The sequence below is a fragment of the Poecile atricapillus genome, chromosome 2 (assembly GCF_030490865.1).
Source record: "Poecile atricapillus isolate bPoeAtr1 chromosome 2, bPoeAtr1.hap1, whole genome shotgun sequence".
NCBI lineage: Eukaryota > Metazoa > Chordata > Aves > Passeriformes > Paridae > Poecile > Poecile atricapillus.
Window position 1 is genome coordinate 87,384,162 of NC_081250.1, and position 23,323 is coordinate 87,407,484.

Genomic DNA, 23,323 nt, shown 5'->3' on the forward strand with positions numbered 1-23,323 from the left:
GGGTTTTGGTTTGTGGGGCTTTTTTTTGGTTTTTTTGTTTGTTTTTTTACTGTTGCTTTTTGGATTTTGTTTTGGATTTTATTGATATTTTTCTTTAAGTTCAGAGCTTTAATTTCAATTAGTCTACTACTAAGCCCATCAATTATGGGTAAAATACCACTGGAAATAAGAACATTCAAGAATACATATGAATCTTTCACAACAGATCAGGATAATTTTTAATTTTAGTAATTTTGTTGTCAAAATTGAACTCATTACTCAAAATGGAGTTAGCAGTTGAACTGCTTTAATCAGGAACCAAAGCTGTTCTGTTTTCCTAGTTTAAATTCATTATGATCTTCTGTAATGGTGCTCCTAAACTAGTGACAGGGTTTATTGTGATTGTTTCAGACAGCTTCCATCAGGCAAAATGTAGAGAGCAGAAATACTCTTCTGTAGGACTCACAGTGAAACTGAATTTTACAAATCAAAATCACCAATCACGACAATTACACTAATGTCATCATATAGTAAACCTGGGGAATTTACTTCAAAATATCTAGGCTTTTAAAATAAAATCAGCTAATCCTCATTCCTAAGAAGCTTGGAGAATAGTAGACCACTTCATGGTGTAGTAGGTCAAGAGCCACATCTGAGAACAGATGAAAACTGTTAGGTAGAATAACTCTTAGCTGGACTGTGCTGAAAAACCCAGTTCTTAAAAACTCACTATCTTTCTGTTAAAGCTCATTGATGAAATACAGAACTTCGGGTCATGTTTCCTTTCAACTAGTAGCAAATGTAGTTGCTAACTAGTTTAGTTAGTACTGGCCTGATTCTGAAAATTGATCTCCCAAGATTAATGATAGCCTTTTTTCCTAGAGAATCCAATCTGGAAGGCTTGCCTCCATACTGAAACACATGATGAGGTGCAAATCAAAAGAGGGGGAGAACTCTAGGACTTTCAGACAATGGTACAGCTACCTTTCAGATGTGTTTATTCTTGCATTGATTAGAAGCTGAGGTTTTATGATCACATGTATGTTTAGACCCATGCCCATTGGTTTGTTTTGGGGTTTTTCCTTTGTTTTGTGGGTTTTTTGGTTTTTGTTTTTTATTTTTTTTTTTGGTGGGGGGGAGAGGGGTTGCTTGTTTGTGGTTTTGAGGGGTTTGTTTTGTTTGTTTTAGTTTTTCCCTTTTTTTTCCCCTAGCACCTTATTTCAAAATGTGTTACGAAGCTGGGTTTCTTCATACCTGGATTTCTCTCACTGATTGGGGTATGGTACATGTGTCTGCAGAGTGTGGAGAACAACTTGGAAAGCGTGACTTGAGGCTGAGGACAGTGCTGAAACACCAGCTCTCTTTGACTGTATTTCGGAGCTGTCATCAGAAGTTATTCTGGGGGTGTGATGTAAGAGCAATTGATGCTCTTATAGCAGCAGTGAGGAAACAATGTATCCCACAGCTTTTGTGCTTGCTTGGAATATTTCTTAGCCAGGAATAAATGGAAGTTGTCACAGGATACTCACTACCACCTGATAAGTGTAAAGTGGTTCTTACACTTGCCTTAAAACTTTATTCTAAACTAAAGGAATAGCCAGAGTACATTTACTTTTGCATTCGACTGAAGCGGTTGTGATATTTTTCAGTTCTGCCAAAAGTAAAGAATATTGTATGAGTCTAATATGCAGATGATTTGAAATGGTGTGGACTAAAACGGATAGAAATAAGGAGAAGCAGAAAGCAGGGAAACAACTCAGGATGATGTACAAATCCTGTAAATGAACTCTATGTTGTCTTGGAATTTCGTATTATTTATATAGTATGAAGATGTATCTCTGAGGTAAAAAGTGCATAAAGTTGACTTTATTAGAGAGGGCAAAACATTTTTTTGATATTTCTCAGTTGCTGCTGACAGAACTTGGCAGTAGAGGAGAGAGTGAATTGCTGTTACATAAGGTATTGTCCAATTTCCTGGGAGACTTGACTCTTGCAGTTATGCTGCCAGTCATATCAATTCTTCCCTTTGCCAGGGAAACAATCCTAATTATTTCACTCTTACAAGTTTGATAGAATTACTTCTGTGAATATGTAAAGAGAAGAGAGGCCCAGAGGAATGCTTCAGTAGCTTTTCTCCCCTCAGTCTATCCTAGTCAGCCTATGGGAATATGGAACCAGCCATAACTTCCACTGCTCTTTGACACAACAAAGGTGATGGTGATGTAGAAGACATCAAGGAATATTGGATTGGAAAGGGCACACAATGCCTGGGAGCTGCTGTGGGATGGAGAATTGGACTAATTGGGATGGAGTTAGGACATTTGGCACTACTGTGGGTGTAAAATAATGTGTGTAATAATAACATTGGAACGAGATTTCTCTGTTGTTTTTTTTTTTTTCTTCCTCCCTATGCATCCAAACCAGATTTTTTATGTTGCACCTGTAAAGGTGTGGAGAATTGGTTTTGTAGTCAGCACATCCAACAGTTTTAAAGCTTGGCTGCAAGCAGAATTTAGAACAGAAAATGTGTAGTGGCTACTTAGTACATTGAAAGACAGCCAGATTTGAAGAACAGAATTGAAAGTTGGAGATAAGCATTGAGCTTTGAGTTCTGCCTTTCTAAAGACCTAAAGACCTTTATTTTAATGTCAGTTCTGAAAACAGAACTTGAACTACATGTCGAAAGTAGCAATAAAATGTGAAGAGGCCTGGAGAATCAAGATTTACATCTGACTGTAGTCCTACAGGTTAAGTAGATGCTTATTGGACTCTATTTCCTCAAATGTTAGGTTGTCATGACCACTTTCTATTCCTAATTATGTATTTCTTCCTTTGTTTTGCTTCAGTCAGTATCAAAAGTTCATTTTACTCCAGCCCAAGTACTTCATTGGACAGCAGAGGAGGTAGAGAGATGTCATTGTTTGTTTTTACCACAGCTATTTATGCCTTTAAACAGTTCTCAGATTTTATGGAACACTGAACTCCTTATAACTTCTTTAAAGACAAGCCTCAGAACTGTCATGTTCTCAGTAAATGTGAACCCTTTGGTCCTGAAGAAGGTAGAAGGCAGGAGACAGCAGACGGTGTAACTCCCCCGAGTGTTACACTTGGCAGTATTTCAAATATACAAAGTTTTGTTGTAATTTATTTCTAGGTTGCTACCAGAGTAGGAGGAATGATTCTGCAAAGGCAGAGATATGAAATCAGTAATTTTCTGCATCACATCCCTATTTGCTAGTTATGACCCATCACTTTATTTCTTCTTTTGTGCACTATCATTTATTCTGCATTCTTCTCAAACCACGGTCACCAGACCATCTAAGGAGACCACTGAGAACACTGCATTTAATAGAGAATCTCCTTTTTCCTTGTATCCCTCCACCTTGTCCTTGCTGTCCTACACATCCAGACTCAACAGTGAGAGCTGGAGCTCCTCATTGTCCAAGATCTCGGAGTATAAAAGTGAAGCCATGTTTAAATTCTTGATGTGTTCTAGAAACATAAAATTTCCTATACTAAGTCACCTGTTTTCTGGTGGGGATAACTGACATCCTTCAGCTGTAGTGAACCACGGGTAAAAGGTGATAGCTGTAGCTTATATGGCCAGCATATTTGATAGATTTGGTGAGCTATGCCATCATGAACTTTATTTTGGAGTATTTGTCATCCAGATGAAATCAGATGTTTTGTTAAACTGATACTCACCACATAGCTTCCAGACATACCTGTTTAGTCTTACTCATCTGTGATTCCATAATAACCATTGTTAGAGATGCCAGTAGATCATGGTTTTCTTTTTCCTCATTTTCTGTCTTCCACTGGCAGAACTTCTGTTGTGGTAATTTTTTTTGCTGCTCTTGTTTTTTAAAACGGTGGTACATTAAACAGTCTTTAGTTTTACATGACTTAAATATAGGAGCTGTTCCACTGTAATTAGTATTTTATACACTGACTGTTGAAAGAAAACAATTTAGCATGCCATTGGAAAGCCAGACATTTCTTGTGTTTGCTGTCACACGTCATGTAGTGAATATAGAGCACCATTTCCAGTAGAGAAAAGCGTCATTTGGCATAGGATGATATTAGATGCCACTTCTGTAGTGAGAATTCAGTGCTGTGTGTATACCTGTTGTTTGTTTTCTTGGTGATAACACAACTGCTACACTTAGCTTATCTGAAAATGTAAGACTGGAAAGTCCCCATTTATAATACTCTTATCTGTGGAAGAAATCATACATTTATCCTCAGGCTGAAAGATTGTGTAATAAAGCAGTGATGCAGGTGCAAACCCAAAGCCGAAAGTACAGTCACTACACACAGGTTTGGTTTTGAGAGCTTGCCTGAACTTTTTCAGACAACACATTGTTAAGAACCAGTAATTCCTGGTTTTCTGAATTTCTTGTACGATAGTGCTGTCTTAGGACACAGCAGCAAGAAATTTAACATGACTAGGCTATCCTCCAGACAGTAGTGTTTAAAACATCCTTTAGTTTCCTGGCTAGCTTCTCACCTATAATTTATATGGATTGCTAATGCATTCCCTTGCTGCAGTGCCTGTATGGGGAAGTCATCCCAATGCCATTGAAAATGTAATGGGCAGCCTTCTGCAGCTGCTTTGTAGCCATGTTCTCAGCATTTCTAGAAGAGAGCACCTTGAAACTTTACCTTCTGGCTGATTAGTGTCTTCTGCTTTATGCAAAGGGAAGAATCCAGTTTTCTGGAACACCCAAGATCTTCCTTTTTTTCCCAAGCCACACTCCAGTAGAGTTGTGTTTAGTCCTTGAGTCCCAAAAGGATGCTGCTTTATTATTTGGATAATGAGTGTTACTAATATTGGATCATGCAACTGCTTTTAAGCCAGTTTGAAATTATTATGTTGATCCATATGTAAACCACAAAATTAGCATAACTTTTTTTCAACTCTTCACAGTTTAAGATAGAGAAGATTCCTGTCACTGCTGACTTGGAGCATCTCACTTATTCCATTAGTGTCCTTCACGCTCTGTGTGCATATATAACTCAGCAAATATCCTAGCCCGAAATCCTTGAAGCCATGCTCAGTATCAGCTGTGGTAGTCAGTGGAAAATTAATGTTCTTAGGCAGTATGATCAGAAAAATTGTACATGCTCAATGGCAGCTGTAGGTTTCAACCTCGTGTTTTCTGTTAAATAGTAAGCAATAATTTGTAGGCTTCTGAGGGTAAATTCATATGTGGGCTGTAGAATAATCTTGGTCACTTGAACTTTAGGTTTGGATTTACTTGAAAGTATTCATTGTCTTCTGGAGTCTGAATAGCCAACATACTGTTAGGTATATAACTAAAAGAGCAAGAGAGTTTATGGAAACTACTCTTAAAAAGACCAAGAGTAATAAAGACTGGGGTTCATAATGTAGGTTTTACAATGTTCAGTCATAAAATAGTGAGTACAAACTCCAGATTTGTATCTTTCAATGTAAGTGGTAAAGGATTACCATTTAAATATATATTTTCTAATTTAAGAAGTCATGCATCTATTACATGATTTAAGATTTAGAGAATATTTATTTTCTGCATGTGAGCCAGTGCCCAAGTTTCAGTAGGAGGAGATTGCTGGAAAATACTGAATTTCATAAGAGCTCCAGTAAAAACAAAGCTACTGGTGCAAAACATACATGCACAGACAAACTGTTGTGAGGGGCAGCAGGTGTCCTCTTAGTGGTGCAGTGGGAGGGAAGGAATACTGTGCAATTCTGCAAATGCTGTGAGATCTAGAGCTCACTGAAATAATTCCTCAGGAGACATGTTCTTCATGTCCCTCAAAATGTTTAATGGCAGACGGGCTTTCTCTTATGCTGCTGCGTACAGATGTACTTGTTAAAGCATATTACTCACTTTTTCATGGTGCGTATATGATTAACAGTGCTTTTTCTTCCAGCACTGGGGTACCTAGCATGCTTTTATGTAATGTCAGACAGCTTCTGCCATGTTCCACAATGAACTTTCTCCTTCAAACTTCAGTTCATTTGGAAACTAAGGAAATATGCCCTACACAGTTGCAGCTTTCCACCTACACATGAATGACTGTGGGAGAGTTCTTTTGCTGTTTTTATTTGATCCTGTGGTCTTGACTCTTTTTGATAAGGTAGCTATGAGTATGTCACTTTCCCTGAACAGTGGCAAGAAGATGATTCTGGGTTTTGGTTTTTTTTTAGCTGTGGAAGTGAAGGAGAGATGTGTCCTTTCTGCTCCTTCAGCAGGTACCTGCCCTCTCACCAGGGGCTCCTTATGCTGTGCTAGTGCACCATCAGAGACCAGCTAGAGATGGCTGGGAGTCACTGAGGAACTCACTTGGTCTGTTGACCCCTTCTGTGATGCCTGGCTAGCCTGGGTTTGAGGGGTGTCAGTAGAGAAACTACCTTTTACTTTACAAGGCAAGCCCTTTAGAAAAAAAATTAAAAACTTGAAATGCATGCTGACTTGTATGGTTGCTTTTTAAGATGGTATATTTGTGTACAAGTGTTTACATTTTCTTGTAAGTCATGGCCAAATAGTAAATAATTTTGTCATGTTTCCCACCTTGTATAGGGAAATGTTGCCGTTTTACATGACATTGTACTGCAGAGTGACGGAAAAGTGGCTCACACAGGTCTCATACTCAATCCCTCTACCTTATGGCAGGCTGGAAGCATATACCCAGATGGCATTTGTATAGTTCTTCATAAACACACACTCTAGCCTGCCACAGATCATGTCCAGCACACCAGAAATCTTAAACAGGTTCTGACAGGTGGGTTTTGTTGTGCCAGCCAATCAGTCCAGCTCTTGCGTGAACGTCAGCTGCAGGTTCAGACCTGTTGTTTTTGTTTTCCTTGTCATCATGTGATGGGTATACTTTATTTATATTTTTCTTTCAAACTTCCTATTTACAAGAGATCTGGAAACACGAGTCTATGGAGAGATCTGCCTTAAAGGTTTTAAGAAAAAGTAGGGATAGAAAATTAATGGAAAGTTTTTAAGTTGCTATGGTAGCCATGTATACTGGATTCGTATTCAATTCAGTTTGCCACCATGGTAAGCCCTTTTCTGCAGCAAGAGTGCTGTTTCCATTACTACTTCAGGTCTTGTTTTCTGAGAGAATTTGAAGCAGCTCACCAGTGAAATGAGACAGATGTCATTACTTTGCAATTTGGACAGCAAATCTTTTAAAACCCTGCTTTTCTAAGACATTGTCAGGGAAACCAACTTTTTAGAAGAGAGGTTGTACAGGTTCTTATTTTAGGCTGTACAACTGGAAGTAGAGCCTGAGGTTTTCTCTAGAACCCTTGGTGCAAATTTAAAGCAGTATCAAGTTGGTGAGAGCAGATTTAGTGTGAATGAGATTGGAGTGTGTGTTATACAAGTAACACAGGATAATGAACTTCATGGAAATATACCTAAGTGACTTGCATTTTGAGATGCAAGAAACACATGGCAAAAAAAGGGAATTTAAGTGATTTACTACTTTGTATAATTCTATTTCTTTTGACACTGTGTAAACGTGAAGTACAAAGGAATTACTTGCATCATTTGCCTTTTTCCCACCAGTAACAAGTCTACTGAATTACTCATGATTTCGTTTGCAAATATCTTAGTAGTAAATTACTGTAACATTTAACTTACTATGTTTGCATCATGACCTGCTCTTCCAAGGTAATTTCATCCACAACTGGATAGGAATATACAAACATACAAAATGGAAAACCCCACAGATACTCCTAGAGTTCTGTATAAACCAGGATAATGATTTTAAAGATCATTTTAGTGAACTATAGGTGGCTTGAATGGATGAAAGATCCTTTAGAAAGCTAAGACATTTTAGAATGAAATGATGTTGTAGCACTAAGCCTGACAAGTTCAAGAAGTGTTTGGACAGTGCTCTCAGGCACAATGGTGTGACTCTGGGGGATGGTCCTGGACAGGGGCAGGAGTTAGACTCAGTGATCCCTGTTGTTCCCTCCCAACTCACCATATTCTGTAATTCTGTGATTGCTAACCTCTGATACATGTTTTTTATCAGTACCTGACAGAAAGATGTGCATTAATAGGGTTAGTGCAATCAGTAGGCTTTTGGGAACAGTACAATTCATAATGGGAAGGAGGAGTTGCAGAAAACACTGTAAATGTCTTCCCATGTTCTTTTTAATGTTGTTTACTTGTTCTCTGTTCTGCGCTCGCTCTAGAATTTTTTCCTTCTGGTTGCTCATAATTTCTTCCCTGAAAACCTCTTTTTACACATTTTTACTATAAAATAAAACCAGATATTTGAGCAATTTGGAATTTGGTAAATAATGTAAAAACATGTGAGTGTGCCACATTTACTGCCTGGAATTGGTTAATTGGTAGGGGACTTTTTCATTTTGAATTTTTCTTGGAATTGTTCTGTGCTCTCTATTGATATCACTTTGCTAAGGCAGATTTTTCTAGTCATAATATTTTAATACTAAAGCTTGTGGGCAAGCACTTTCTTTAAAAGCCCTTTTTTCTATAGTTTTTTTAATGATAGAACTTGTATCTGTGTGTGTTTTTTGAGAATTTAGATTGTGATTCTTGTTGATCATAGAAGAGGTGTAGTTTGCTTGCTTCATGCATAGTAGAGTGTTCACTGGGGATACTCCCACACGGTGTATGAGGGGCAATTAAATCAGAGTATCTACTGCTGCTGTGTAGCTCTTTTTTCCAGCTTTAGCTTTCTTATGCTCCCATCCCCATTGCTGAACACAGCATCTGAAACACTTATTTCACACAAAATAAGAGAAAAACATAAAAATCACCATGCAGCAGATTAGCAATTTGTCTTACACAATTACACTCAGTAGTTGTGCAAACTATAGTTTCAGTTATCAATTGACACTGAGCATATTCAACTGCCATTAAGCACATCAGGCTTGGGAATGCTTATTTTTGAGCTGTAACTTAATGCTCCTCTTGAGAATCCATCCATCTAAAATGGATGGTTCAACCTACTTAATGAAGCTGTGAGAATAAGTTGACAAGTGTAATGTGAATCTGTCTAGCTGATAAAATTCATTAGAATGTACACATATTGGATGGCCCATGGCATGTCTTTACTTCTTTTGAAAACTATCCTTTAAAAATATTTTAAAAACACATGTTGTTCAAGTAAGACTGTTCTGAAATTTTAAGGTGACCATCTTTCACAGCTTGTTTGGGTTGGATAGGAATAATTTATGAACTTGGAAAAGACAGACATGAATCATTAAAAAGAAAAAGTAGTTGGAAGAACTTCTTCAAAATGTCCAAAACCAGTTTTGCACAGATAGACCGTACATTGATAGATTATTTAAATGAATAAGGTCACTAGTATGGGCTCACCTGTAGCTGAAATTTGGGGTCCTGTATTTGCATTGCCTTTATTTATTTCACCCTAAGTAAAGCTAACACACAGTTGCAGATCACTAGAATGCTTTCTCTTTTTCTTTCTTGCCCACAGGTTAACACTGAGTGCTTCTATACTGCAGCTGCAACAGCTGTATATGTTATCCTGCTTTAAGTTCTATGGATTGGACAGCTACTAGTGCTTAACCTTGCTATAATAAAACTAGGTTTTATGCTTCTACATTATGTAGATCTGTCTCTGACAAAGATCTGAGAGAGTTGTAACTGGGCTAGCAACAGATAAATCCCTACCTAGTGACCTGCAGTGTTAACTTTCATTCTCAGATTCATTTTCATCTTCAAAATAAATACATGTAGTCTTAGCTTTACAACAGTTTCATACTTTAAGATGAAGTGTCTGCTGAAAAATGAACTACACAATCCATGTTTTTGTGGTTCAACATAGCATTAGGTTGAGAGTCTTCCACATGTGAAATTTGAACTTGTAACTGAGACTGTTGTAATGACCTACAGGCAAGGGATGCATGAAACTGGGGAATGTGCATCTGACACATCTGAATTTTTACAGTTCATATGTTAGGTACAGTAAATATTTGAGCCTGAAGACTTTACACAGCTGTTCTTAAATGCATTGCTAAAGGCGTGCTTTTCTAATAGACCAACAAAATTCTTCACTCATTTAAAATTCTTCTAAAATTAAACACTGATACCCTTTAATTTGTATTTCATGTAGATCTTCTGTGAATAGGTGAAACTTCAAGAAGCTATCTATAAACCTCCAGCCATTTAATTTTATTTTCTTATTTTCAAAACTTCTGCTTTATCCCTTCTCTGCCTGTGCGGAGTAGCAACTTGAGTATTTGAGCAAAATTGCTCAGAATTGTTCTGAAGTACTTGATTACTTATCATCAAAAGTTCTCCAGTGCTTCATTCTGTCCGCCAGTGTTTGAAAAAGGAATTCAGTATAATTTAAGCATCTCTTGGAACTGTGTAGCTTTGAGTTTATTGTAATAGCTAAATAAATGCTGTATCAGATAATAAAACACAAGTAGACCAAGTGTAACCTCAGGCAGGCATCTTTAATTTCAGTTGCTGTTCATATCTGCTATCCTGAAATACTTTAAATTAAATCATAGTCCCACAGAGATTGTCTAATTAAATCAATGCTTTTATATAGTAGTTTATTTTATAAATTCATATTCATCACCCTGGACCTTTTATGATTGAGGGGAGATAAATATAAACTAAGCCAGCCTATTAATATCCCTGCTAATTAAGTTTACTCATAGAATCATAAAGATTGGAAGAGACCTTCAAGCCAATCCAGCCCAACTGTCCATCCAGCACTACCACTGTAACCTCAAAACCACATCACTCACTACCAGGTCCAGATGCCTCTTGAATGCCTCCAGGGATGGTGACTCCACCACCTCCCTGAAGGCTTTCAAATCCTGTTTTGTTTTCTTCTATTTTTCCAAACTTTGAGCAACTTTTTGGCAGCACAATCTTCAACAGAAAGGTTTAAGACAAGTTTGTAATAAAATAATCTGAAAAATTAGCTTTGAGATTAACTAATTTATGGGTTTTCTCAAATTATTATGAAATGGGGGGAAGCATGCCTTTTGATACATTAATGAAAGTGAACCTGAATTTAATGAAATTACAAGCTGTTGGAAAAAAAAATTTGCTTTTAATATGCTCATCAGAGATTACTTAAAACATTACTAACTTCTGTGCAGATTTCTGCCAGAGAGTTTTCCATTATGGGCTGAAGAAGACTTCTGTAATTAAAACCATGTACAGTTGTTCTCTAGGTTGTCCATGTGCTGCTTGGCCACTTGTTCTCTGTGAGAACAAAGAACTTCTATGGGTGGGTTGTCCATGGCTCCCATGAGTCTAAATAATGGGGAGATGGGAGCTGATGGGTTTGAATGCAAAACTTGGATGAGTTCATATGGAACTTTGCACCAGAGTCTGTGGAGATTAAGAAGGGATTTGAGACTAGATGTTGCAGTAAAGAATGGAATCGGAGATCAGCTGTCTGAGAAGGGAGTGACCAGCCAGAAGGGTGTAATACCATGTAGGACTGAAATGAACTGGAATTCAATTGGACTAAGACAGTGGAAGCAAAAACTGATATGAGGTAATAGATCTGATATAGATATTATATAGATGGAGAATAGGAGCAGGCCAAGTATAGGACTGGGGAGAAACAGGTGTAATTGGAACCAGAATTATAGAGAAAATGATAAAGGGAGACCAGGATGGGAGAGGGAGAAATTTAGATCAGAATCAAAAAAGCTAGAAATGGGAAGAGGTAAGCAAAAACCAGTTGTGAGTGTTTGTATTGTGTCTGAATGCAGCTGTGATAGAAGTCTGAGAGGCAGTGAACATCCTTCCTGGACAAAGGTTATTTCTAGGAGCAATGTTCCAGGAATGGAGATGGAGACAAGGAGTCAAGGCTGCAGTGAATGAGATTTGAGATACTGTTTTAGGCTGGAAGGCGCTGGACAAAAATTGCATTTTCAAGAAATAGGAAGAATAATTTGTGGCCACTGAGAAGGACTTAGCATTTCTGATAGTCATACTTCAGATGGGAAATGTCCAGATAAAATACTTTGTTTCTATCTGCTAAAAGGAATTTGTGATTTGAAGGTCTGAAGTGTGTTCCAGTCTGTACCACAACATAACGGTTGATGGTAAACGAAGTCATATAATCAAGCTTTCCCCAGATGGTCACTAATTTAGTTTGTCGTTTCCAGCCTTCTGAGTTCATTGCTTCCTGTTGCTTCATTTGCACACAGGCTGAGGAGTCTCTAACACTTTAACTTAGAAAATTCTTTGAAGTGTTAATTTCTTGGAAATTGTAAGTAGTAAGAAAAATGGGATACCCAGAATTAGAGGATGCATTTAATTTTCATCTGTCAGCTCAGAGAAGGTTTCTGAAGAATAAATTGTGTTTTGTAACGGTGAAACTTGCCATTAGAAAACCTCGGAGAATACTAGTAAATCCATGCACAGAATAATGTGTACAGTAAGTAATGCATGGGGTGGTGTATAGAACAAAATGGGGTAAACAAAGCAGTCACCGTGTAGTTGCTCATTGCTTCAGTGCTGTTTACTTAGTTCAGAAAGTTCATTGGCAAGACTAAATGCAAAACAGTTAGATATTAGCATATTTAAAATTGAAGCTTGCTTCAGAAATACCTTTTCTAGGAAGCAGACAATGTTCAATGGAAGGTTAGTCAAGTCAGTTCTTTCTTATGCTTATCATAACTGTCCTTAGTTCTTCTACCTTATGTATGAAGCTTATAGATGGTGGTTCAGACTCCTGAAGTTATTTCAGGGTATCATTTATCCTAAACACTGGTAAATAGGTTGAGATTTTAGTCATACTGCTGACAAATGTGAGCCATGCCAAATTTTTAAAGACAGCGCAAAATTCAATCCTGCTCATCTGTTTTCCAAGGTGATGGTGATATTGAGGCTTACCTGAGTCCTGTAAGTCTAGTTGTCAGTCTTCCTTTCAGAAAAATACCCAGACTGGGTGAGGTAGAGTCTAGCAAGGTAGGGACTATAAATATTGTGATTCTGAATTTCAGCATCGAGATATCAGGCTATCACATTACAATTGCTTTCATCTGAACCTTTGAAGAGTTCTAGTAGTTTCTGCACTGTTGGACATAATACAGGAGAAGCCTGTGCTCTGTAACGCAGCTCTGACATCTGCACCTGAAATTGAAGGTAGGAATGGATCTAGAAGGCCAGAGATCTCAGTTTTAAATGCTGTGTACATACAGGATATGGGTGCCTGTAATAATGGTGTACATACCCTCAATACCGTAAAATCCATTTAAATGTTTGGGTTTTGTTCTCCTGTATTGAAGTATTTATTTCCAACTTATCTTTCTGTAGCTATTGAGGGTGCAGATTAAATACTGCTCTTTCCTCCAAACCTGTTATTCTTGCTTTGCTATATATGTTCTACCACACAGTATTTTGGTGCATTCCATAGTCTCAGTAATCAGATAATAAGTCATAACTATATTGTAAAGGGAAAGCATATCCATGAAGTTTTTCATCTGTACCACCTTCCTATTGCAGAACATCTATATAAAGATCTATTTTATTTCGAAGGGACTATATTCTCTGCAGTGCACAGCTTTTTTTGACCTGCCCAAGTTTTTATTATTTATGATGTCTGTAATGTCTAATCAAAAATTATTTGGCTTTTTTGCCTGGTACTTTTTGATAGGGAATTGCTATTAATCTAGATTCTGAATCCATATGTTGTTAGCATTGCTTTCACAAAATATCCATCTGTCAAATAATGGGAATTGTAGTAATTAGTGGGACTCTAATGAGCAAAATAAGTTCTAATTACCTCATAAACCTGCTTTTATGACTGGAAGTACAAATAAATACTGCCTGAAAATAGTGTTAGCTTAAGTCACTGGAGAAATTGAAGACACTTTAATTCCAATCATCAGGTTACCCATATATCCCAAGACTAAGGTTCTCCATAGGTAGGAAGAAGTGCAAAATAAGCTCAGTGTAACAAAAGAAAGCATCATACTTTTGCCTGTCCTTGACTCTTTGAAGAAAATATCTCAAATCTTGCCTCATTTATACAGGGGTAATTTGAAATTGATCTTAAAATCAACATAGTGACAATCAAATTGAAATTCTCCATGAAGATTTCCACAGTTAATAATGTCCAAAATAGGATTAAATTGTTAGTTGGTGTATAACATCCAGCATTTCTAATGGAGCAACAATACAAGAAGTAACACCTCAATATCCCAGTTCCCAACTTCTCTGCTTTCATTGTCATGCTCAACATACACACTGAGTAAAAAAGGTTGTAGGTACATGTGCATGCTGTTATGATAAAACAGTAAAGGCTGTACATACAGTGAATGTTCTTGATAATGAGTACTTAATACTTGTATTCCAGCAGTCTAAGACTACTTAGGTCATGCCAGGACTATAATAACAGCCTTAAAAATACACAAGCAAACTTTTCAGAATAAAAAGTGGTTTAAAATAGAATCAAACTGTGAACAGCAGCTGCCTTGAAAATACCTCTCAGCTGCTGAGTCACTGTCCTTGAAAATAGTCCTCTTTTGGATTTACTCACCAGTCATAAAAACTGGACATCTCCAGTCATTTCTAGAATAGTTTCAGGAGCGTCATGGGAAATTAGGTGCTCTGGATAGGTGAATAATTTTTCTGCTTGTGGGGGAGGATTACTGTGGACATCTAACCTGTTGTTTCAGATCTCACATATGCTTTCGATTACCAAAACAGGATTAAAATTTCATTCTCTACCTTATACTGTATCAATAATATAATAAACTATAAAACCTTACCTTTTTTTTTTTTTTAAACTCTAGTTTTGCAGTAAAAACTTCAAGCAAATTTTCTCAGAGTTTCTTATTTCTGAGAAGGCTTAAGGAACAAATTTTGATTCCCAAGAGTGCATTATCCCAGAGATGTTGGTGAAAGGAAGATGACTGTGTTATGTGAGAGACAGAATTTATGAGAACATTTTCCTTAGTGAGGAAAAGGAGCCTACTGTTAGTAGTATTGATCAAGCTGATAGTCACTAGGCAACAAGTCCCAGGCAAAATTTATATGGAAAATGCTGGATGTCAGAAATGCAATGTTGTTATGGAAATTATTTATTATCAGCTCAAGGGAACTTTAAGGGAGTCAAGCAACTGACAGTCTAATATAAGGCACATTACAGGTTTTGAAGTAAAGTCTAGCAAGAATATAGCTGCTGAGTCTGTTGCTAAGTGACTGTGTCTATTTGCCTAGCTTCAGGCTTCAGATTTGTGAAGGGATGCCGATTTGTTGCTTTACATTCCTCATTGATAGGGAATAAACTTGGACAGGATTCAGGTCTTTACAAGAATTACCCGCAGGAGGGATTTTATATTTAATATATTTTATGATTTTTAGGCCTCTTGAGTGTATTGATTCTGCTTACAGTTCTGCTCATCCTCTGTGCAGCAGTATGTCTTGCATGGTGGAGGCCAGATCACCTAGCTTCCTCAAAATCCTTGTTGCCCAGTGATCAATCTCCAGGCATCCTGCTTCTGAAAATAGAGATTCTAGTTGACTAGTATTTTGTGTAGTACCAAATTGGTTGTTTTAGTAAACAGTGACACCTGAAGCTGATCTTGTCTTTAGCATTAAAATATATTCCCTATAATAATAATCATCATCAGGAGTCTCTGCATCCTGGACTGAAATGCATAGTGAGAATGCCTATGATTGGCCTTTTACATGCTGGCAAAAGACTATGTGTCTTGCACAGAGTCTGCTCAGTGAGGCCTGTGGATGCTGCTGTAAAATCAGGTATGAAACAGTGAAGTGTTTGGGGCTTTTGGGCATTACTTGTAGGGATACAATATCAGGATACAGCCATTTCCACATTCCTTCACTTGCACCAAAGATAACATTTTGGACAAATGTGAGCAAGTGATGGTTTTCACAGGAGCAAAGACTTCTTTGGCCACCTGTATGCTAAAATAAATCCTTCTTTACCCTGCGTACTGTTGCCATGTATTTACAGTTCAACTGACTGGACATTTGTAGTATTTTCACTGTGTTTAGTATCTCATAAGAATCTCCATGTTATATTTGATTCTGACATATAAATGATACCAAGGAATTGATGGTCCTAATTCACGGACACTTTTTTTTCTTCTGTGTAAAGATTTGATAATTTTTTTTTAGCTTCCCATTACTGTTCTCATTAAGAATTTAAGGTATCTCATGGTTCTCTCACTGCCCTTGGTAAGAAGGTCATGCTGCTGCCTTAGTAATTGCAAACTTTTTTAATGTGTGTTGGACATTGTTCAATAATCTTGATCACGTCCCAGTTACCTAACAGTCTTTACTACCTTTTTTCTGCTGTATTGGGTTCTACTACCAAAAGTTTTTTTCATTGTTCTTCCTTATTATTCCATGTTGTTAACAATATAGTAACATACTTAAAATTACGTTTAGAGCTTGTAAAGAAACTCTAATTTGTTATCTTTTATAGACATTTGCACAGTATTTTCATATTTGCTGGAACTATCAAGTGTTTATATTTGTCGCTATTGCAGGATCATGTAGAATTTACCCCCACTGTTATCTAAAAGTGGTTGTAGTCATGAGATCTTGGTTATCCATGGGCTGATTATCCAAGTTGTAGATTATGTATGTGTTGTTACTTCCAGCCATGAAGTAACCGCCCAGGCTGCAGCAAAACCTGTAGCCACACTAGAAAACATCTGTATTTGATGTGCTGTAATTTGCAGTATTTTTTTATGAAGTACTGCTTTGTCTGCTAGTGCTTAGTTTCTTCTGCTTTCCACAGTTTGCAACTATTCGCAATTCAAATATTCTGGTGAATTATACATTAATCTTCTTATATTTTGGAATGACTGTTTTCATTTTATAAAAGCTGGTATTCTTCTCCATTATGTCTCGTGTTCTTAAGAGGTGACCACTGACTAAATTCTAGTGCATTGATTTACAGTGTTAAACTTTATTTATATAATGTTGTTTCAATGAAAAGTTCCTCATCATCATTAAATATATCAATTGTGAATGGTTTGACCTGGATTCCAATACAATATGAAATTCTAAGTCCGCAATTCCAAAAGTTTCTGAAAACCCAGGGTTAAATCCATAAATGTGTTAAGGAAATACGTTTCTTATTAAAAAAGTTAATAGAAAATACTTATCATTGGTCAGATAGGTGGGGCCTATTAGGCCAAGTTAGGGGGTATTTGGTTGCTTTTTATTATTCCACCAGTATGAGATGAAAGTAACTTCTTTGACATCAGTAAGTTTATCCTTCCAGCCTCTGTTATTGATAGTAGAATATGTGTAACAACTATCCTAAATTAAGTTCTAAGAATAATCCCGTTCTCCTGGTTACATGGAGAAAAACCTGTGGTTGTGTTAGCTGGGATTGTCTTCCTTGTTTAGCATTTATGTTCTTAGAATTCAAAGCAAAATAGTCCCATGACTATGCTTTGAAGTCCGTTGCTGGGAAAATGCTAGAGCTGATACCTCTGCCTCCTAAATACCCAGATCTCTGTGTTCTCACCTGGTAAAGGCTGTTTACCTAACTTGCCGAAGGAATACTTAATTTGGAAAATCACAGGTGCAGTAAGAAGTAGAGATGGAATAGCAAAAAAACCTCATATTGAATTCTTCTGCATTACAGGAGTACAAACGCAAGTTAGCCAGAGTGTCCCAAGTACGGAAAGAACTCAGGTCACGCATCCAGAACCTGCCTGATCTCTCTCGACTTCCCAACGTCACGGGCAGCCACGTACACTTACCATTTGCAGGAGACATCTACAGCGATGATTGATTACCAAACAACCCCCCCACAACCTCTGCTTTTCTGTGAAATGAGGGGTAGGCCAGACCAATCGGTACTCTTGTAGTATTATTTTTGTATATTGTTGCAGAGTGTCAGTAAAAATACTTTAATAATTTATAAAAAATGGTTTAAAAAGTTGATTTGTTTACTATTTTATTGGCAAGTGAACATAAGGGTACATTTATAAAAGTGGCATCTGTGTCTGTTACATGGAAGAATGAATTATTATCTTTTGTAAAGATTTTAGTTGGGTGCCCTGTAAAAAAACATGCTAAGATTTTTCTTATGTACCCTGTATTTAATGTAGATCAACATATAATCAAAACATAATTCTAACTTGAGACATTTCCGTTGCTAGTGAGGGAGTGAAATGTGGAAACCAGAGGCTTACGTTTGCAAGAAGGCCAATGCAATTTAATGCAAAGTTAAAAGTGATCTTACTGTCCATTACATTTAAATTACCCACTTCCAAAACAGTGTGGGTTTTTTTGAAGTAAACACTACCAACCAATTTTCTATTGGAAAATATTAATCACGTTACACTGAGCAGGTCTTCAAATGACTCAAAATACTGCAATATTTTTGTATCATTTAGAAGGCAGCATGTAGAAACTATAAAATCTACCAGTTTAATTATGTTTTAAAATTGTAGCTTTTTACAGCTGCTTAGTTTCTAAATCGAGGGACCATTCATTTGTAATCTAATCCCTTTCTGAAACATCTGTTTCCATCTAAAAAGGTTAATCCCAGAAATGTGAGGCCATTTTACAGTTTTAATTAAATTGAAAGGTCATTCTCTAAACTGTCTCAATTGCTAAGTGCCCTTTATTAAAATTTGACAATGTACCATCTGTACATGCAACAAGATGGTGATACAGCTGTACTGTACGTCCTCTTCCACTGAGAAACTGTGGAGGCCAGCATGGGCTACCACCTCCCCACCTTCACCTGCTCCAGCAAATATTTCTAAATCTCAATTGTCTTTTTCTCACACAATGGGAGGAGACTGTTCAGGCCTGTGTATAAGTCAAACAGCAGAAAACTATTGCCCAGTTAAAAAACTCTGTTGCATGGCATAAATGTGGTATTTGTCTAGGAACAGCTGAATTTGTGAAGAGTCCTTGTTTCCATACTATGCATCAGCTTTTAAGTTTATTTAAAAACTTAGATACAGACAGGCATTTAGCACATTGCCAGAAAGTTGTGGCTTTTCAATCAGTTGGAACAAGCCATGTAATCATTGGGAGATTTTAAAAATACCTATCTGTACCTTTCGCATTTTGATGACCTTAAAAACCTGGATTGCAAGTGTTTTGAGTTGGATATATCATAGGAGTATTTAATGATTACATTTTGTTCATGGTTTTGCACTTGTCAGGCATTGCTTTGTACCAGTTAAGTTTACAAGTTTAATACACCTCACATGAAAGCAAATTTTTTTACAAAAAGCTGTTCTTTCTTTTCAAAACCCACAACAATTCAAAATAGTCCTGGAGTAAAATTGTTCAAGGTAGTTATCTTGTCACTTGTTTTTTGGCTTCTACAGGGGTAATCACTAGAATACTTGTAGGATGTGAATGGAGAATAATCATTCTCTTTAAAAATAGATACACTTGGACTTAAGCATATCAGTCCAGATGCCTTTTCTCATGGAAGTTGCCATGAATTGGACCTCAGTTAAGTAGGGAAGAATCCTGAAAAGATAGAAATATGAGCTGTTGACGTAGCAGTCCATGGCATGCTATGTAGAATACTGATTTCCTAAAAAATTCTGGCTGACAAATAGGAGTGCTCTAAATAGTTATCAGAGCTCACTAGATGTCCAAAAATTTCAAAGTTTTGAGTGGCAATTTTCCATTCCATAGGAAAAAAAAAGCTGACTATATTGAATCCAGAGGATTCTGTTTCTTTTGTTTAAGTGTAGTATGCAAAATTAAATAACACTTATTGACATCTTTTCGGTGTAGATTCTTGATAAGAAAATGACCTGATACAATTTTAATGTTTTAAATATTTCTGTTCCAGTACGTTAAGCTCATCACATAAATTCTTACACACATGTATGTGCATTGCAGTTGCATTAAAAGCTCAGTTTTGCTAAAGAATAGCACCAAATTTGTGGTAAATATTAAACTGTCTTAATCTGTTAAGAATTCTAAAACAAATCCTAAAACAAGAAGCATAAATAGTGAGTTCATGGTTGAATTCCATCCATAGAAAATTTAATTTGTGCCCAGAGGTGATTATAAGTGCAGTGACAAGGCTTGTTGGACTGCGCTGAAAGATCTATCTTGGATACTCAGAATCATAGGGAATTAGGCTTAAACAGTCTTTTGCTGCCTGAATTGAAATTAGTTATAATAATAAAGTTGACTGCTGAATCTTCTTGATCTCTCAAAGGTTTTAAAAAAGACATGACACTTACTTCACTGGATTTGTTTTTCCTATTCATAACTCTTAGTGATAACACTGCTTATCTATCAGGTAATGTAGAACTGATAAAAGAATGAGGGAAAAACCTCAACTTTTTCTTGATGTATATAAGTTTTAATTTTGAGAGAGTGTTATTTTCTGGATATATTTTTCTTTATTTTACTGTGAAATTATTTACTTCAAGGAGTTTTTCATAGCTGGAGTTTTGGAAATGATTCCCTCAACATTTGTTTGGAAAAGAGGACTTGTGAAAGGCAAAGAGCAAGTGTCATATATTAATGGCTGAATGGTACGCTGAGCTTTTTTTTTTTTTTATTTACATGGGAAAGGCATCAGGTATCAAGTAGTTGGGAGATTATATTGTAACTGTAATAGTAGCAGGAGAAGCATGGTACAGTACAGATGCAGCCCTGTAGTGTCAAAAAATACCTCCAAATTCTCAGGTTCCAAAGCTTAATGTACGTACTTCTGATATCTCAGGAAGAAAAGAGGCTGGGTGGGGAAAGGTAGGGTGCTGAGGAGACAAATGGGAGAACATGCCGGGGTGGAAAGGTGGAGCAAACCACATGGCAGCTTCCGTCAAAACAGAAATAACTGTGAGACTGGGCAGCACAATGTTTTATCTGTAGGTGGGATTGTGCCAGAGAACTGCTTTGGGGTTTTGCGATCCTGAGAAGGAAAATGTGTGGGCATACCCTGCCTACCTCTTCTAACATCGTCTGGCTCTAGGCAAACCAGAATGCCTGCCCTACAAAAGGCACAATTATAAAATATCTGAATATTTTTCATCTAATAATAAAGGCATAATAAGTAGATTATTTGCTTCACTATATTGCACTTTTATTAAGCATTCTCTGAAAAAAAGCAAAGGGATTCCTGCAGCACTTTGCTATATGAGAATGCTTACCTTGGAGGTCACTGGGACTGCTTGTATATTTTAGCATTTGCAGGCTCAAGCTGTGTTATTTGCAGAATGTTTTGAAAGATATCAGGAATACTACCCCACTTTTGTGGTTTTAAAAATAAATGTGAAGTCCTTAGTTACAAAACTGACTATTCTTAGAAATTATGTTTCATGACTTCTTTTGGAAATCAGACTACAGCCTGCAGTAATATTAGCTTGTCTGATTCACTCTGTTAATGTTTGTATTAATATATTAAAGCGCCTCTGTTAATCCCTAGCAAAACAACCCAAACCACATGCTTATTACGTATTTTATCCGAGTAGTCTTCCGAGTGTCAAATTAAGAGCTTTCATTATGATGAAATGACATTCCTGTTTACCTGAGGTTTAAAAAACCATTGTGTTAGGACTTGCACAGGCTAGTGCTGCTCTCAGGTCAGTGGTAACTCAGTCTGGTGCTTTGATGATGACCCTAAACACTTACGTAGGATGCAGTAGCCAGCAGTGCAGATGACCATGGAGGATATGGAAATCATACATAGGCTTGGTTGGCCCTCTGCAGAAGAGCCTTTTGAAACGTAAGGAAATAGATCTGTGGGTGTGGGGTTTTTTCAGTGGAAAATCAGCACATCTAAAATTTGATGGTTACATTTACAAATATTTAGGTCAGTTCTGCTCATTACATTTAATCACAGTGATTTTTCCTGCAAGTAAAGAAAGCAGACTCAAACATAGTGTCTGAAGTGGAATTTTTTTCTAATGAATGACCAATTTTGTCTCGGCTCCTATTTCAGTGTGTCATTTATCTTGATTAAGTAGTAAATCTCTTCCATCGTGTTATTTAGGAATCTAATTCTGATTTCATATTTACAATAGTTAAAGTATCCTACTAAGCATGATGTTTTTGTGGGAATTTGCAAAAGTTCAATAGCACTCATTACTTGTTTGCAACAGAAATAAGACTTGTTAAAAGTTAACAAGAAAAGTTTGAAATGTAAAGATGTTTCATTATTGTGCTTTTCTGACAGAACCTGTAATCCTTGTGTAATTTATGTCCTCAGAGTAACACCTGTATGTACGCTCTTTCATATTTAATAAAACGTTGTAAAAACATCTTTGAAAATTATTGTTCATTGCTTGCCTTGTCAGTCTCATGGTGGGAAATGGCTTTAATGTAAACTGCTCCCTCTACTCAGGAGTCAGCCAAGATCTCATCTCAGTAATGATGCTGAGGAAATGTTTGATGCTAATTTCAGGTTTATTACTCCCTGTATTTTGTGAGTTTTCAGTGAGGGCGCAGTGCATTAAAGGGTCTGAGGTCCTGTCTGTAGAACTGTCAGTTTAGTTGAGCTGGTTATTTTAAGACACACTTTTGTAACATTTTCAATGTGGTATGACACAAGTACTGCCAGCGATACGCATACCACGGCCCATGGTATAGAATTTGTGTAAGCTGCGATATAACTCTCACTCTCTAATCAAATGCCTCTGCAGGTCTGTATGCTTAAGGGAGACCTTCTTGCTTTTGCTTTACAAAGTCTGGCTGAAGTTCTGCCCTCTCTGAAATCAGTGAAGGCGTTTTTCCTCTCTCAAATTGTTCTTCCAGCTCTTCAAACACAAGCCAGTAATGTGGCCTGGCAGTGGTTTGGAGGGGAGCTCAGCAAGTCTCTCACAGCCAGCAGCCTTCAGTTTTCCATCAAGTACATGAAGGTAACATGTCCTGAAGGGAAGAGTGCATGACATACATATACGTGTGTACTGTATGTCTGCATATAAGTCTCTGATGTGTATGTATGTATATGCCTATATATATTATGTATAGATATATGTTTATACATGTGTGTCTGCCTTTCAGTACACCAATTCTGTGCAAGTCCAGTTAACAGAAAAAAGACTCTTAAAGGCTTAGGAATAATATAAAAGCTTTGGAGATTATTTCTACCCATCATATTGAAGCACACTTGTAAAACAAGAAAAGGCATGTACTCAATGACTTTTTTCCCTTTGTTCCTAGACTAAAGTCTAATAGCTCACAGTAACAATCCCCTTAAACAACACATCTGGACATGTCTGACAACTTGGGTAATTCCAAAGAAAAAGAGATGTTATTTGGAGCATGACAAGGCTCTATCTCTGTTAACAGTGCTGCAAAGGTAACACACTTGGTTTGCAGAATGCCTGTAGCTCAGTGCCTACCACGCACAAAACATTTTTGGAATTGCGTAGTTTAGACAA

The 23,323-nt window shown here is 37.0% G+C and overlaps 1 protein-coding gene across 1 annotated transcript in view; it reads left to right on the forward strand.

Annotated features, from left to right (window-relative positions):
- RPRD1A (regulation of nuclear pre-mRNA domain containing 1A) overlaps nucleotides 1–22,195 on the forward strand; it is a 42,764-nt gene extending 20,569 nt beyond the window's left edge. The window contains exon 7 of the mRNA XM_058831563.1: nucleotides 17,590–22,195. Within this exon, the coding sequence (XP_058687546.1) occupies nucleotides 17,590–17,739 (150 nt within the window). The 3' untranslated portion in view covers nucleotides 17,740–22,195. The remainder of the gene's footprint in view (nucleotides 1–17,589) is intronic.
- The last annotated feature ends 1,128 nt before the right edge of the window (nucleotides 22,196–23,323 follow it).